Source organism: Populus nigra, chromosome 4 (assembly GCF_951802175.1).
Source record: "Populus nigra chromosome 4, ddPopNigr1.1, whole genome shotgun sequence".
In the NCBI taxonomy this organism is placed as follows: domain Eukaryota; kingdom Viridiplantae; phylum Streptophyta; class Magnoliopsida; order Malpighiales; family Salicaceae; genus Populus; species Populus nigra.
The window spans coordinates 7,017,283-7,031,813 of NC_084855.1; the positions used below are offsets into that span (position 1 = coordinate 7,017,283).

At 33.7% G+C, this 14,531-nt stretch overlaps 2 protein-coding genes across 2 annotated transcripts; both read left to right on the forward strand.

The window, feature by feature from the left end:
* Nucleotides 1–4,028: 4,028 nt before the first annotated feature.
* LOC133692733 (sugar transport protein 5) lies at nt 4,029–9,032 on the forward strand. Its single transcript, XM_062113863.1, has 5 exons — nt 4,029–4,308; nt 6,996–7,315; nt 7,514–8,143; nt 8,228–8,649; nt 8,766–9,032. Exons 1-5 carry the CDS (start codon nt 4,176–4,178, stop codon nt 8,785–8,787), a joined length of 1,527 nt encoding a protein of 508 aa, XP_061969847.1. The 5' UTR covers nt 4,029–4,175; the 3' UTR covers nt 8,788–9,032.
* A 529-nt stretch (nt 9,033–9,561) lies between these two features.
* Nucleotides 9,562–13,977, forward strand: LOC133690558 (sugar transport protein 5-like). Its single transcript, XM_062110783.1, has 4 exons — nt 9,562–10,340; nt 11,782–12,104; nt 12,475–13,101; nt 13,220–13,977. The coding sequence occupies exons 1-4, from the start codon at nt 10,199–10,201 to the stop codon at nt 13,640–13,642; spliced, it is 1,515 nt and encodes a 504-aa protein (XP_061966767.1). The 5' UTR covers nt 9,562–10,198; the 3' UTR covers nt 13,643–13,977.
* Nucleotides 13,978–14,531: the final 554 nt, after the last annotated feature.

Sequence of the window (14,531 nt, forward strand, 5' to 3'; positions counted from 1 at the left end):
GAAATTTTAATTTTTAGTCTGGATCCTTATTTAAAAGGTTTAAAGATAAAGTGATACTCATGATAGGTGGATAGAATTTATGTCATACCCAACATATTTAATTTTGATATAATATCAGGGTCAATATCATGGATCTAACTCGCATTCAGACACAACACTTTTGAGTGTGATTAAGAGCAAAACCTAGGTGGGTATGGGTTTGGCGGATTGTCAGACTCGATATCATTAAGTTCAGTTATGCGCCGAACTCAAGTAAGCATGTGTTTGGAAAGCTTTCAAACTGAATGTCATTGAGTTTAGCTACGCGATTAGCCCAGTCAAACAGGGGTCTGAAAAGTTGCCAGACCTAACATTATTAAGTTCAGTTACGCGCTGAGCCCACGCAAATATAGGTCTAGAAAGTGGTTAGACCCAATGTCATTAGATTCCACTATGTGCTAAGCTCAAACAGACATGGATCTCACTTCCTAGGTTTAGCTAAGCACCTAGTTCAAGTAGACATGGGTCGAGTGAGTTGTCAACCCCAACATTATTGGGTTCAGTTACGAGTTAAACTCAAACGGGCATGGATCTTATATCACTTTGTTCAACTTCTTGTTGAGCTCAAGTAGTCATGGGTCTAGTAAGTTGTCAAATTCAATATCATTGGGTTCAGCTACACGCTGAGCCCGGGAGAACATGGGTCTGCCAAGTTACCAGACCCATCGTTTGTGAGTTTGGCATCGTGTCAAGCCCAAGTAGGTATGAGTCTGGCGATCATTATATGCCCCCGTGTTGGACTACAAGGATTCATTTGTTTATTCTTATGCCTTTTAATATAAAAGGTTAATGTCAATGATATTCATCTCTTTACATCTCTATATGTATAAAAGTCTTTGGAGGGCCTACCATAATTTCATCAACATTAATATTGTGTAAAAGATATTCGTCCATCATTTAATATTGTGTAGGGGATATTTATCTATCGTTAATGTTATTAAGAGGACATGACTCTCTAACACCTCCACTCTAACAAAGTGACAAGATTCAAGGGTTATAAATACTCCATGAATCACCTAGATAAAAGGTTCGTAATCTTTATTCTCTGTAAAAATATTTTCTTAATTTCATATCATTTTTCACATTGAAATTAGGAACAAACACTCTTGTTCTTGAGAACAAATGTTCATTCTCTTATTTATTGTGACCGTTTGCTAAAAGGTTATTAATTTTATTATTCAAGAATCCTCAAATCCCACCAAAAAATGATTAATTTGCATATTATAGAATTTCTACAAAAAGTTACAAGTTTCATAAACCATGGAAAATAAACTATCTTACTTAACTCATAATTTAACCATTAAAAAAACATATTCCTGAGTATTTTGAATTTTGAAACATCATCAAGTATTTTAGCAAAGAAAATGGACTGAAGATAAAAAAGTCTATTAATAAAGAAAGAAATCCATATACAAAAGATCAATAAGATGTTTTTATAGGTCTATTTTGAACAAAATATTAATGATTTGAATCAATTGGAGCAAAGAATTTCGAGAATTATTGAAAAATGGATAAACCTTTTTATTTTTCACAAACATAGAAAGTAGAATTTGAGATTCTCTAATTTTTTTATGTAAATTCTAAACTATTTTCTAGCCATGTTATAAATAACCAAAGTGTATTTATAATGTCTACGAGTTCAGTGTATGATTAATTTTCTTTGAGTTCAATCCTTAATTCAATGCTGACTTGGTTTTTGGTTTGGATGCTTCGCTTAGTTTTCACTGAATCCATTGTATATTAATGCTATGAAAAAAGGGACATGTATGTGTAGTATTTGGCCAATTGGTTTACTCTCGTGTATTTTTTTCTTACTTTTAATTTCCGATAATTTCTTCAAATCCCACATGTATTTTTATTATATCTCGATATAAAGATTTTTGACATGTAGCATACAAGTAGACAGAAACTTTAATAAAAGCCAGAGTAAAAAAGATAAAATCAATAAACAAAGGGCAAGAGCATATGCATATAACTATATCATTAGCTTGTTGTATATTGCGAGTCATATTATTTTTTTAATGTAAAAAATACTAATGTTTCTAATATGTTTTCTCGTAGAAAAAATATTAAATTGTGTAGAGTTTGATTCAATATAACCCGATAAATTTGGTGGGTTTAAAGATAAATCGAATGATCGTTAAAAACATAATTTGACTAAAAACATTTTAAGATGACACTTTTTTTAAAATATCAAGACAAAAAATATTGGATCAACCTACATCAATTTATATTAACCTACCAAATTCGAAATCCAAACAACATGATAACCCTATAGAAAGCAAATCAAAACAAATTATAAAACTCAATTCTTAATCAACTCAGTATTGAATTATAAAATTAAAGAAAAAAACAATTTAAAAAAACCCAAAAAATAAACAACTCGAGTCAACTCGAGTTCACGTGTCCAGCTTACAACCCGAGTCGTGTGATTGGATAATTTGATAGAAAGTAAATCAAAATAAATTATGAAGTCCAATTCTCAACCAATACAATGTTGGAGGATCAAATTGAAAAAAATATATAGAAAAACAACTTGATTCAACACAAGTTAACCCGTCAACCTCGTCACTCAGGTAATGAGTCGGAGATAACCTTATAGAAAACAAATGGAAAAAATTTATAAAGTCTAATTCCAAATAAATAAAATAATGAAGGATGAGACTGGAAGAAAAAAAACAAAAAAAAAAAACCGAGTTAACTCGCCAAATAATAAAATTGAAAATAAAACAACTAAAAAAAGGACTAAGAAAGCTCGAGTTGTCCCCCAAAATCGCAACCCGAGTAAAAAGACCAGAACAAGCAATTTTAATATTAAATAATAAAATTTAAAAAAACTTTTAAAAAAACACTATTTAAATGAACAAGGCTATCGGAGGAGGGAATATTGAATACACCTCCTCTAAAAATACAAGAAAAAAAAACCATGAGTTAACCCGTTAAAAAATAAAATTAGAAAAACGATCAACTAAAAAAACTTGAGATATCTTATCAAAACTACAACTTGAATCATGAGATCAATGTAAACAAACTTAATATTAAAAAATAAAATAAAATAAAATTTTTACAAAAAAAAATTTTAATAAATAGAGAAGAGAGGAATATTTAATTTCCCTCCTCAATTAGTTGATGTTAATGAATTAATTAATAATAATAATATGTTGGGAAATGCATGGGACACAATTAGCGGTTTAAATCCCTTTTCACTTAAAAATATATTAAAATAAAATTTTTTAAAAATTATTTTTGAAATTAGAATTATTTTTTATTTTAAATAAAAAAATAAAAAATAAAATTTAAAAGAATTCGGTGTAACCAAATTGCGTTCTGGAAAAGCTGGTTTCATGATCCAGAACAAACCATGGAAGAAGAATGGAAGGTGCATGCTTTCCTCGTGAGTCGGGACCAACTACCATCTTCCAGTCCTTCAGGCGATTGGACATCAGAGCATCTAAAAGTCATATACATGGTTACAAGAGATTGCGAGTTTCTTTGGTTAAAATTTTTGTCTAGAGCGTTTGTGTGTCAATAAAATACGATGATTACTTAAATTGGTGTTTATTATTTATTACAACAAAGTAAACTTAGATCTGGTAGAATCTTCTGTCACTAAATATAGAGGAACGTTTACATAAAAAGATCGAAATAAGGAATTCTTTTGCCTCTCTTTTCTTAAAAAAAAAGAGAGGCGTAGTTCCATAGGAACATGGCGCAGCCAGGAAGGAAGGAGAGAAAACTGATGATAAACCTACCAGCATTTCCAACCAAAATAATAACACAATAATACTAACGACTAGTTGCTACATGACGCGGACGTTTGAGCACGTAAATTAATTGTGATAGGCGTAAATGTAATATACATTTAGCTCATGGCTAGTTTTTCAAACTTAAAATTATCCTAGACATGTCCTTGTCATTCCTGTAGGCACAAAAGGACAAGTGGTGCTCCAACCATTTGAATATTTGATTATATAAGTATTCTCACAGCTGGATGCTGAGTTGCCTTCGGACTGATTAAGCTCTCTCTCCCTTGACCTCAGTAGGTGCTCCTACTAATTAAGCACCTTCTCTCGACTCAAACAGGTGCTCCTCCCTTGTTAATTTGGACTCCGAGGAGGAGTTAATCAAAGGAGGAAATGGCCGGAGGAGGTTTTGTTGCCAATGGACCTGCCAGTGGCTTTAACGGTAAGATAACTGTGCCGGTGGTGATCACTTGCATCGTTGCTGCATCAAGTGGTCTCATTTTCGGCTATGACATTGGGATTTCAGGTACTTTGAATTCATGTTTTTAAGATTGTTATGGGGTCAGTAATCTATATATCACGTAACAAGCTATATATGCAGTTTTTTCTTTTGTCAGATTTCATAGCCTGTTTTGATGTTATGCATAAACTTTGTTGGCCGTTTCGAAATCAAATCAAATCCGCGCATGTTTAGAGGCCAGAAGTTAAATTGATAGTGGAGCTAATTCATATTTTCTGATCAATGATATTGCTTTGCGTGTTATTCTAAATAGAATTAAAAAAAATATTAACAAAAAATTCAGGGGAAAGGGAAGTTATTCTAGCCATAGTTTTTAGACCTGGCCCGGTGGCCAGCCCAATACAAGGCCCGGATTCCAGGTTTTGACGGGGTTACCGGGTCAAATTTTTTGTAAAATCAAAATGACATCGTTTTAGTAAAAAAAAAATCAATGGGTTGTAACTGAGTTTTTGACCGAGTCTTATCGGGTCAACTAGATCACACTGAATTTTTTCTTTCCTTATCTTTTTTAATCTAACTCGGTTTTAACCCTGAATAGACCGAGTTTCGAATTGATTTGTCGGTTCAGGTCGGATTTAAAAACTATAATTATTATATCCCTTGAATCGTTATACTTTTTATTAGAATAGTGTTAGTGTTCCGACAAATTTGTTTATGACTAAGAAAACCATTGGACTAGAATTTTGGTGTAGGATAGTACTTTTACCATTATTTATTTTTAAATTGTTTGAGGTAGATTAATCCTTTTAATTTTTTAAAACAATTAAATTACAGGAAAAAAAAAGTCTTAAGCCCAATGGCTTCTATGTCTTTTTTTATATATATAATTAAAGTTAAATTGTTTAATTACCTTGGGCTCAGAATTAACAAGACTATCTTTCAAGGATGTTTAGGTATTTTAATTTTAATTTTTTTTCATTAATGTCTAAGTTAACTCATGGGCATTTTTCTATTTTAATAAATGTTTAGTATTAAAAAATTACTTTTTATTAAAGTTTAATTACTTTATTACTCTTGGGTTCAAAATTATCATAACTATGTTTAAGGGGTTTTGTAGTTTTTTTTATTAATATCAAGTTAACCCAGGAGAATTTTTATATTTTAATAAATATTTTATCAATTTCACCATTAAACATTTATATTATTAGTGATTATGCTATGCTTTTTCTTTATTTACCTCTGATGATTTTTTGTGAATTTTTAAAATGACCAGGGTTGTTTTGGGTATTTTTATTTACTGTTTTTAGTTGGATTTACCTTGTCAAGATTTTTTAATTAATTTTTTTTCAATATTTATCAATTGAGAATTAATTATTATTTTATTATTATTTAAAATTAAAATGTTTTAATATTAGACTTTATGATTTTTTCTATTTTTTTTATTTATCTATCTCAATCCCATCGTTTAAATTACAAGTTTTGCGGGATACCTCTATAGCAAAAATTTAATATCGCTATCCTGCCCCGATTTAGGGAAAGTCCAAGGCTACAAGCATCCGGAATGCTTTTTGCTAAACTTTTCTGACCATCCTACTGTTATTTAATTTAATAATACATATGAAAGCAGATTGTCGGTAATTTGAATTACCTGGATTCATGCAACCTTTGTAAAATATCAAGAAAGTAGAAATTTATGAACATGGTTCGGTGAATTTTGAGAGGCTGCGAAAGGGAGCTGCATAGTTAGGTGGTATACGATGGTTCATATTGAGGTAGCTGAATTTGATTTGGATTCTAAAACTCGTGGTGCATTGTAAAATTCAACCGCACAAAACAAAACAAAGTAACAAATACTAAAATGATAATTTACTAGGTAGCGTTAGAAAAAAGATGAAGATAGCGTGGAAACTGACTCGGAGTCAGTAATGATTTGCGTTTTAAAAAAAAATAGAAATAATTGAACTAACTTGATTTTATAAAAAAAAATTGCTAATTTTTTTTTGTCAAAACAATGTTGTTTTGACTTTATTTTTTTAAAATGAGATTAATTTGAATTGATCCTCTTAACTCATGACCTGAGTCTTGCCAAAAATCGATTTTCAAATCAAATTTTAAAATTATGATAAATTTTTTTTATCCTTACATGCATTAGCCAGACAAGTTTGAAATTAAAAGTTTTTTATAGAATTATTTTGAAGATAAAAAATAAAAAATAATATTTTTGGATACCTATCCTTTATGTATATCTTGTTTTGAAAGTATAAAAATTTACTCAAAAAATGTTTCAGTGACAAATTTATTTAAGTGGGTCACACACAGTGGGTGATTCATTTGTCTTTGGATAAAGAATATGACCCACTCCGGTATATTTTTTGATATTATTGAATTCGTCTCCTCAAGATTTTTTTTATTATACAGATGATGTAGTAATTAAAACTTTAATGTATCTACATGATCTGTTTCTTTTTTCTTTCTCATCTTCTTTAATTTTAATTTATGCTAGCTCATTTAATATATATATATATTATGTTTTTTACATGTGATAGCTTTAAATGTTTTGTTTTTTAATTGGATATGTATAGTTATTTCACAAATTATTTTCACCTATGTTATTTCGTGTTAATAAGCAAAAATACCCATTATTATTATTATTTACAATGGGGGCATAAAAATCTGGGTGGAGCACACCCTTGAATCCATTTTTTCTCACTCAAATCAACTGCTCTGAATATGATTATTCCGTCATTATGCAGGAGGTGTAACAACAATGGCACCATTTCTAATTAAATTTTTCCCTGAGGTATTCAGAAAGGCAACAAAGGTCAAAACAAACATGTATTGTCAATTTGATAGCCAAGTTTTAACAGCATTCACATCATCACTCTACATAGCAGGGCTAGCTTCTTCCCTTGTAGCTAGCCGCCTCACTGCAGCAGTGGGCCGCAAGAACACCATGGTGATCGGTGGCTGCACTTTCCTTGCCGGTGCCGCCATCAATGGTGGCGCTGCCAATATTGCCATGCTCCTACTTGGTCGTATTTTGCTTGGATTTGGGGTTGGTTTCACTAACCAGGTTAGTGGATCCTTTCTTGGACTTGGATTAGGCAGTTGAAACTCATGTTGAAAAGCCCTTTGAAATGTAATTTAACTCCAAAACTATAATTCAACTTTACACGAGAGAAAAGTCTCCTCGCCTAGAGGGCTATATGAACCTTGAGTTTTACAATTTAGTTGTTCTTCACTAAAGTTACTACCGTGTGTTTGAATGAAGGCAACTCCTGTTTACCTATCAGAGGTAGCACCTCCAAAATGGCGTGGTGCGTTCAGCACTGGCTTCCAGTTTTTTATTGGCGTTGGGGTAGTAGCAGCCAATTGCATAAATTTTGGAATGGCGAAGCATAGCTGGGGATGGCGTTTCTCCCTCGGCCTCGCCGTTGTACCCGCTGCTATAATGACAATTGGTGCGCTCTTCATCTCAGATACGCCAAGTAGCCTGGTGGAGCGTGGCAAGGTTGAACAAGCTCGACAATCTCTGACCAAAGTTCGAGGAATCAACAGTAACGTGGATGCTGAACTAGCTGATCTTCTTAAGTTCAATGAAATGGCAAAAGATGCCAAAAAGGAAACTTTTTTGACCATATTGGAGAGGCAGTATAGGCCTCACCTGGTGATGTCAATTGCTATACCTTTTTTCCAACAGCTAACTGGGATTAACATCATTGCATTCTACGCGCCAGTTATTTTTCAATCAGTTGGCTTTGGAAGCGATTCGGCATTAATTGCAGCTATTGTGCTAGGATTAGTTAATCTTGGTTCAATCCTTGTGTCCACGGGGATGGTTGATCGGCATGGTCGAAGATTTTTGTTCATAATTGGAGGGATTCAAATGTTCATCTGTCAGGTATGAACCATCAAATGTGGTTTTTTAAGCACATGCACATTGGCTTAAGGAAGATTTTAACATTTTAAGATGCATTTTTTGAAGGTTGCGGTGACCATAGTGCTGGCTGTCACCACGGGCATTTCAGGCACGAAGCAGATCTCCAAGGGCCACGGCGTATTATTACTTGTTTTAATGTGCATCTATGCTGCTGGTTTTGGTTGGTCTTGGGGTCCCCTAAGCTGGCTCGTGCCAAGTGAAATATTTCCTATGAAAATTCGATCCACAGGCCAAAGCATAACTGTTGCTGTGAATTTTGCTACTACATTTGTGCTATCACAAACCTTTTTGACCATGCTGTGTCACTTCAAATTTGGCACATTCCTATTCTATGCTGGTTGGATTGCCTTGATGACAGTTTTTATAGTACTTTTCTTGCCGGAGACAAAAGGAATTCCCTTGGACTCGATGCATGAAGTGTGGCAACGTCACTGGTATTGGGGTCGGTTTGTTCGATGCAGTGGGAGGTAAATCCTGGCCTAACAAAATTTGGTTTTGAGATTTGCTCAATTGAATGCTGGAAGAAATATTAACAAAAGCAAAATCCTTTTTTCTTTTCTCCTACACACTGTTCTCTTACCAGACGGATCTCTGATGCATTGTAAGAGTTTGTATCATGTAAGATTATATGTTTTGCATCTAGTACGCAGTAGTTCGTTGCTCCGGACCTTGAGCAAGACAGGGGAGGAGGAGGTGATCAAGGGTTTCCTGTTCAATTGCCAAGAGTGCGGGTAAACAATAATAAATTAATCTTGTAATTTATCAAAATTAATTGAATAGTTCTTTGATTATTGTTGATCATGTTTAGTTTTACAGTACTCTCTGTTTTAAAAATTGCTTTATTTTCTTATCGATATTTCCATAACATGTATTTCTTTTTCTTTCATCTTTTTATTTTTAAACTTAAAAATTAAAATTATCAATCAGAGAAAAAAAAATACAGAGATAAAAAAAAACCATGAGAAAGGATCTAGTTATAAATAAACTTAAAAACACATAGATTAAATATTTGGTTTCTAAAATCATGTTGACTAATTAATTATTTTTTCAAAAACACAAGGGCTAATTCATAATTATCTAACAAATATAAGCACAATATATAAATTAGGAAACGAAAAAAAAAGGTTTGAGAGTTTCTTTAATGATTGTCGCTGATTCCCGGTAATCGAGTTTGAAAAAAACCCTATTGGCCCAATTATAAAATTAGCCCAGCTTACCGCTTTAGTGACCCAACCATTCAGACTTGCTGGGCTCTGTACATGTACTGTTTTTCTCTGACCCACTTGCTAGCTAATACTGGATCGTCAAAGACCTGATTCCATTTCTTAATACCTTCCGTCTATATATATATATATATATATATATATATAATTTCTCCTACGAATACCCTTTGCTATGAAAAGAATGAAACCTTCCTTTACATCAGAAAGTACGGGGTGGATGGTGATGCCCAAAACCAGTGTTTCCAAAAGGTCAAATAGTGGATGAGAATCAAAAGAAAAACTATCGTGATACAAGAGGTGCAACGACGTCGTTTAGGTCTAATAGGCTGTCGATTCATCAGATGACTCTGGTATTATTGGTTTGTCAACCATGTAATCTGTTTGGGCACAAGGAAAATTAAATAATGTCATCGATATCGGACAAGGAAATCATGACTGATTTGTTCGCAAGCAGTACTTACATAACCTGTCTGTTTCTCGTTAGGCCGAAGAAAATAACACAAGTCTACTCTTGCCAACAAACTACAGGCCTTTTTTGTGTTTTTGGTATCTCCAACGTCCGTCCTTGCTGTCAAGCACAGCAGTAAAGAGCTGTCATTCTGTTAGGCTCGTTCTGGCGCCCTTGTAGGAGAGCAACAGACCTGTCTCTTTAAATCAATGGCATGTCTGATCTATCTGGTTGCTAAAGCTCTTGCCTAACCTCTGATCCCTTTTGTTTTTCCAATTAAATTTCTGATATCTTTTCCTGTTAATTAGGAATCCAAGAAATTAAGGATTAAACTGTACGTAGGAAATGGCAGTTGCCCTTGAGATTGGAGATGCCAATAACTTAGACGGGAATAATAATTCTGGGAAGATAACATTGTCAGTGTTGATAACATGCATCGTCGCTGCATCAGGCGGCCTCATTTTTGGCTACGACATTGGAATTTCAGGTACTCAATTCTTGCTATACATACCTGTGTAATTGTATGGCAAGAGTTCTTCATATATATTAATTGATCAAATAAATGAGGGCTTATGAGTTGGTTAAATAAATGCCACCAATATTTGAAGATTGCACGTAGCTGTTAAAGTGGAATGAATAACCTGAATGTGGCCAGAGCTTTGAAACCTAAAAAGTGAAGGCTTCAAGTTAGTATAATCACAGGGTGTTGATTCCCTCCTCAATTCTGTTCCTCTTGCACCTGGTATATCCAGAATGTTCTGATTAATCACAATCTGACAAAAGGTAGCTACTAATTCATGGAATCATGATAGACATGGTTTCTTGACAAAACGTAATACATCCTTCTTACTTCTTAAAATGTTCATTTTAATCCATTTGGGAGGTTCATTGTGCCTATTGCGTAGTTGTTTCTTCTCACCTAGGCGAACAACAATCCTTCTGTCATGTCAAAACATTTGGCATTCTAATTCGGTCTTGGGTTTGGATTGTTGTCGGGTGGATATTTGCTGTCCTTTTTCAATATGTTTTTTTTTTCCTTTCTAGTTCATTAGAATGTCCATTTAACAGATTAATCTGTTGTATACTTTTTCTTTTTATTTTCCACATGTTTAAAATCTTCTAAAATTCAATTTAGATGTTTTAATGAAATCTAATTTTATTTTAAGGTTAATAATTGAATTTCAAATAAAACTTAAACTCCAAAATTACTACAAAAATAAATAAGAGATCACCCTTCTAATTTACAATTTTAAAGTGAAGGGATTTAATGTTAAAATTAACTTTTTTAAAATACCTATCTAGCTTTTTTTTTAAAAGTAAAATAAAAAAAATAAAATGAAGGTTATGAGGGTAATATAGAAAATAAAATAAATTGAATTTTATCTCTTCCAAACATGTGATTTCAACTTATTTATCAATTAAATTTAAATCAAATATTATAATTAATTTTATTTATAATCAAATCAAACAATAATTGAATTCAAATCAAACCCAAGAACACAAGTTTATGTTATTATCTTGTGTAAAAAAAATATCTTAATATAAAAACTTCAACTTTTAAAGAAAATCTTATTATATAATTTATATTACGCTCTTATATATTTAAATAAAATTAAAGTAATGAGATTATATATTAAATAATCATCTTAATAAAGCTTTTATATTATATATTAAAGAACCATCTTAATAAAAAAATTTAAATTTTTAATTGATACTTCAAAATATAATTTATATTTCTCTACTACGTACCTTTTCAATCTCCTAATTTGATCTTGATCTTGCCCTGCTTGCATTATCGTTCTCATGTACTGTAGGCTATGAAAAATTAAATTGAAATGATGCATGAAAATTAAGGATATTGGAAAGAGCTATAGAGTTATTCCGTATAATCAAAATTTGTTAATTAATATGATGCCGTCAATTCACAGGAGGTGTTACAACAATGCCATCCTTTCTTGAGACATTCTTTCCTTCAGTGGCGAAGCAGGCTGCAGAGGCCAAAAACACAAACATGTACTGTATGTATGACAGCCATGCCTTGACATTATTCACATCATCTCTCTACATTGCAGGGTTAGTTGCATCACCTGTAGCTAGCCGCCTCATAGCTACAACGGGTCGGAAAAACGTCATGCTGCTAGGTGGTTGCATCTTCTTTGCTGGTGCTGCCTTGAACGGCTTGGCTGCAAATGTTCTCATGCTCATTCTGGGTAGACTCATGCTTGGCTTTGGGGTTGGTTTCAATAACCAGGTTGGCTACCTCTTTCCAATACTTTCTCATATCGAATTGAAAATCATGTTAAAAAAGCCCTCTGATATAATCGAACCCACTCTAACGCATGATAACTGATATCAGAAACCTAAAACGAAATCGTTAAGACATTTTTCTGTATAATAATTTAGGTATACCATCAATCTTACAAAATTTTGCTGACGGACTGAAAGGGCACTCATCATGTATTAAATTTTTCTTTAATCAAGGTGGTGCGGATCTTATCACATTTAACATGAGAATCATTATTAAATGAAATTAGTTTATAAAACCTATTATATGCACATCAGAAATTAGTTTATAAAATATTGTCCAAATTTTCTAACATATTACAAGTGTTGAAATGAAGGCAACTCCGGTTTACCTATCAGAGGTGGCGCCACCAAAATGGCGTGGTGCGTTCAGCACGGGCTTTCAATTCTTTAATGGAATTGGGGTGTTATCAGCCAATTGCATAAATTTTTTCGTGGCCAAGCACAGCTGGGGATGGCGTTTATCCCTCGGCCTTGCTTCTGTGCCCGCTGCTATAATGACAATAGGTGCACTCTGCATCCTAGACACGCCTAGCAGCCTAGTGGAGCGTGGCAAACTCGTAGAAGCTCGGCAGTCTCTGATTAAAATCCGAGGAAATAAAAGTAACGTGGACGATGAACTAGCTGATCTTGTTAACTCTAGTGAACTCGCTAAAGCTTCCCACGAACCTCTTAAGACTATATTTGAGAGGCGTAATAGACCACACCTAGTGATGGCAATCGCCATTCCCTTTTTTCAACAATTCACTGGGATTGGTGTAGTGGCATTCTATACGCCAGTTGTCTTTTCATCAGTTGGCTCTGGACAAGATTCCGCTTTAACTGCAGCAATTGTTCTAGGTGCAGTTAACCTTGGTTCAATCCTTGTGTCGACGGTTGTGGTGGATCGTTATGGTCGAAGATTATTATTCATAATTGGTGGAATTCAAATGTTCATATGTCAGGTATGAATCTAATTAACAAAAAAAATGTAGCCATATAAATATCATACGCACAACATTGGTCTAATTTAAGGCAAATTCTAACATTTTTATTGATGTATGTTGTGGCTTTTTTATGAAGGTTGCGTTGTCTATTCTGCTTTATATGGCAACAGGTGCTGCAGGCACTGAGAAGATCCCCAAGGGCTATGACCTATTGTTACTCGTTTTCATGTGCATCTATGCTGCTGGTTTCGGCTGGTCTTGGAATCCTCTTACCGTGCTCATTCCTAGTGAAATCTTTCCTATGAGAATTCGAGCCACGGGAGTAAGCATAAATATTGCCGTTGCTTTCTCTGCTACGTTTGTACTATCACAGTTCTTCTTAACCATGCTATGTCACCTCAAACACAGCCTATTTCTGTTCTATGGCTGTTGGATTGCCGTGATGACGGTCTTTGTTGTGGTTTTTTTGCCGGAGACAAGAGGAATTCCTTTGGAAAAAATGGATGAGGTGTGGATGAAGCACTGGTACTGGCGTCGATTTGTTGGAGGGCAGTTGTAGCTAGGTGTTGAAATATATGGCTTAAATTGGAAAATGCGGTGGTACTTCTCCATGGGAGCTCTATTGTCAAGAAGATGAATGAGAATTTGAATTTGATTGATAATGATCACATTAGAGACCTAAAGGTCTGGCCTTCGAAGATAGCGGAGGTTGTGTCGTATTCAAATTCTTTGAATTCAAACCAGTCAATGTCTAGTGTCAAGAGATTGGGTAGAATAAGATTTGGACTTGGCTTGGCACTTGTTTCCTAGTTGGTAATGTACTTCGCAAACTATTGTAGAAATTTCAGAAAAGAGGAAAGGCACCTTTGTTTGTAATTTTGTCATAAAAAAGAATTTAGTGTGGTACTTACTTCATACGTTGCCAAAAAGCTGATCAGGGCTACGATCCGAATCGTGCACTGAATCAGTTTCAAACGATGGTGTAGGAAAAAAAATGCAAAAAACCGAGTAACACTCTTGATCACAGCTGAGAGACAAGAAATTGTTAATTCCTTTATGTGCAAGTTTTTTTTTTTCTCTGAGAAGAGACGCGTGAGAGCAAAACAAAGAGTCGCATGCTTTGATGTAGTAACTATGATGTAACAAGGTTGCAGGGAGAAGAGAATACTCCTGAGCACCATAAGATTTTGAGGGGAGGAAAAATTTGGTAAGTGATAATATAAAAAATGCAATGCTAATTGAAAGACAAATTGTCAAGAAAACGTGAAGATCAACAACAATAGTGGCAGATAACAAACATAACCTACGCTTTATCAAAATAGATAATTCAAAGTTACGCAAAAATAACGAGTAATTAGGAGGGGGAGAAGAGAAGCTGCTGAAGAAATGGCAGAAGGGCAAACGAAAAAAGAGAGTCGCTGCAGACTTTTCAAAAGCACCAAGGCATA

Bases quoted from the DNA above. Each gene is read 5' to 3' on its own strand.
- LOC133692733 (XM_062113863.1), top strand. From the start codon at position 4,176: ATGGCCGGAGGAGGTTTTGTTGCCAATGGACCTGCCAGTGGCTTTAAC. The intron at 4,309-6,995 runs GTACTTTGAATT...GTCATTATGCAG, and splicing joins CTATGACATTGGGATTTCAG to GAGGTGTAACAACAATGGCA. The intron at 8,144-8,227 runs GTATGAACCATC...CATTTTTTGAAG, and splicing joins TTCAAATGTTCATCTGTCAG to GTTGCGGTGACCATAGTGCT.
- LOC133690558 (XM_062110783.1), top strand. From the start codon at position 10,199: ATGGCAGTTGCCCTTGAGATTGGAGATGCCAATAACTTAGACGGGAAT. The intron at 10,341-11,781 runs GTACTCAATTCT...GTCAATTCACAG, and splicing joins CTACGACATTGGAATTTCAG to GAGGTGTTACAACAATGCCA. The intron at 13,102-13,219 runs GTATGAATCTAA...TTTTTTATGAAG, and splicing joins TTCAAATGTTCATATGTCAG to GTTGCGTTGTCTATTCTGCT.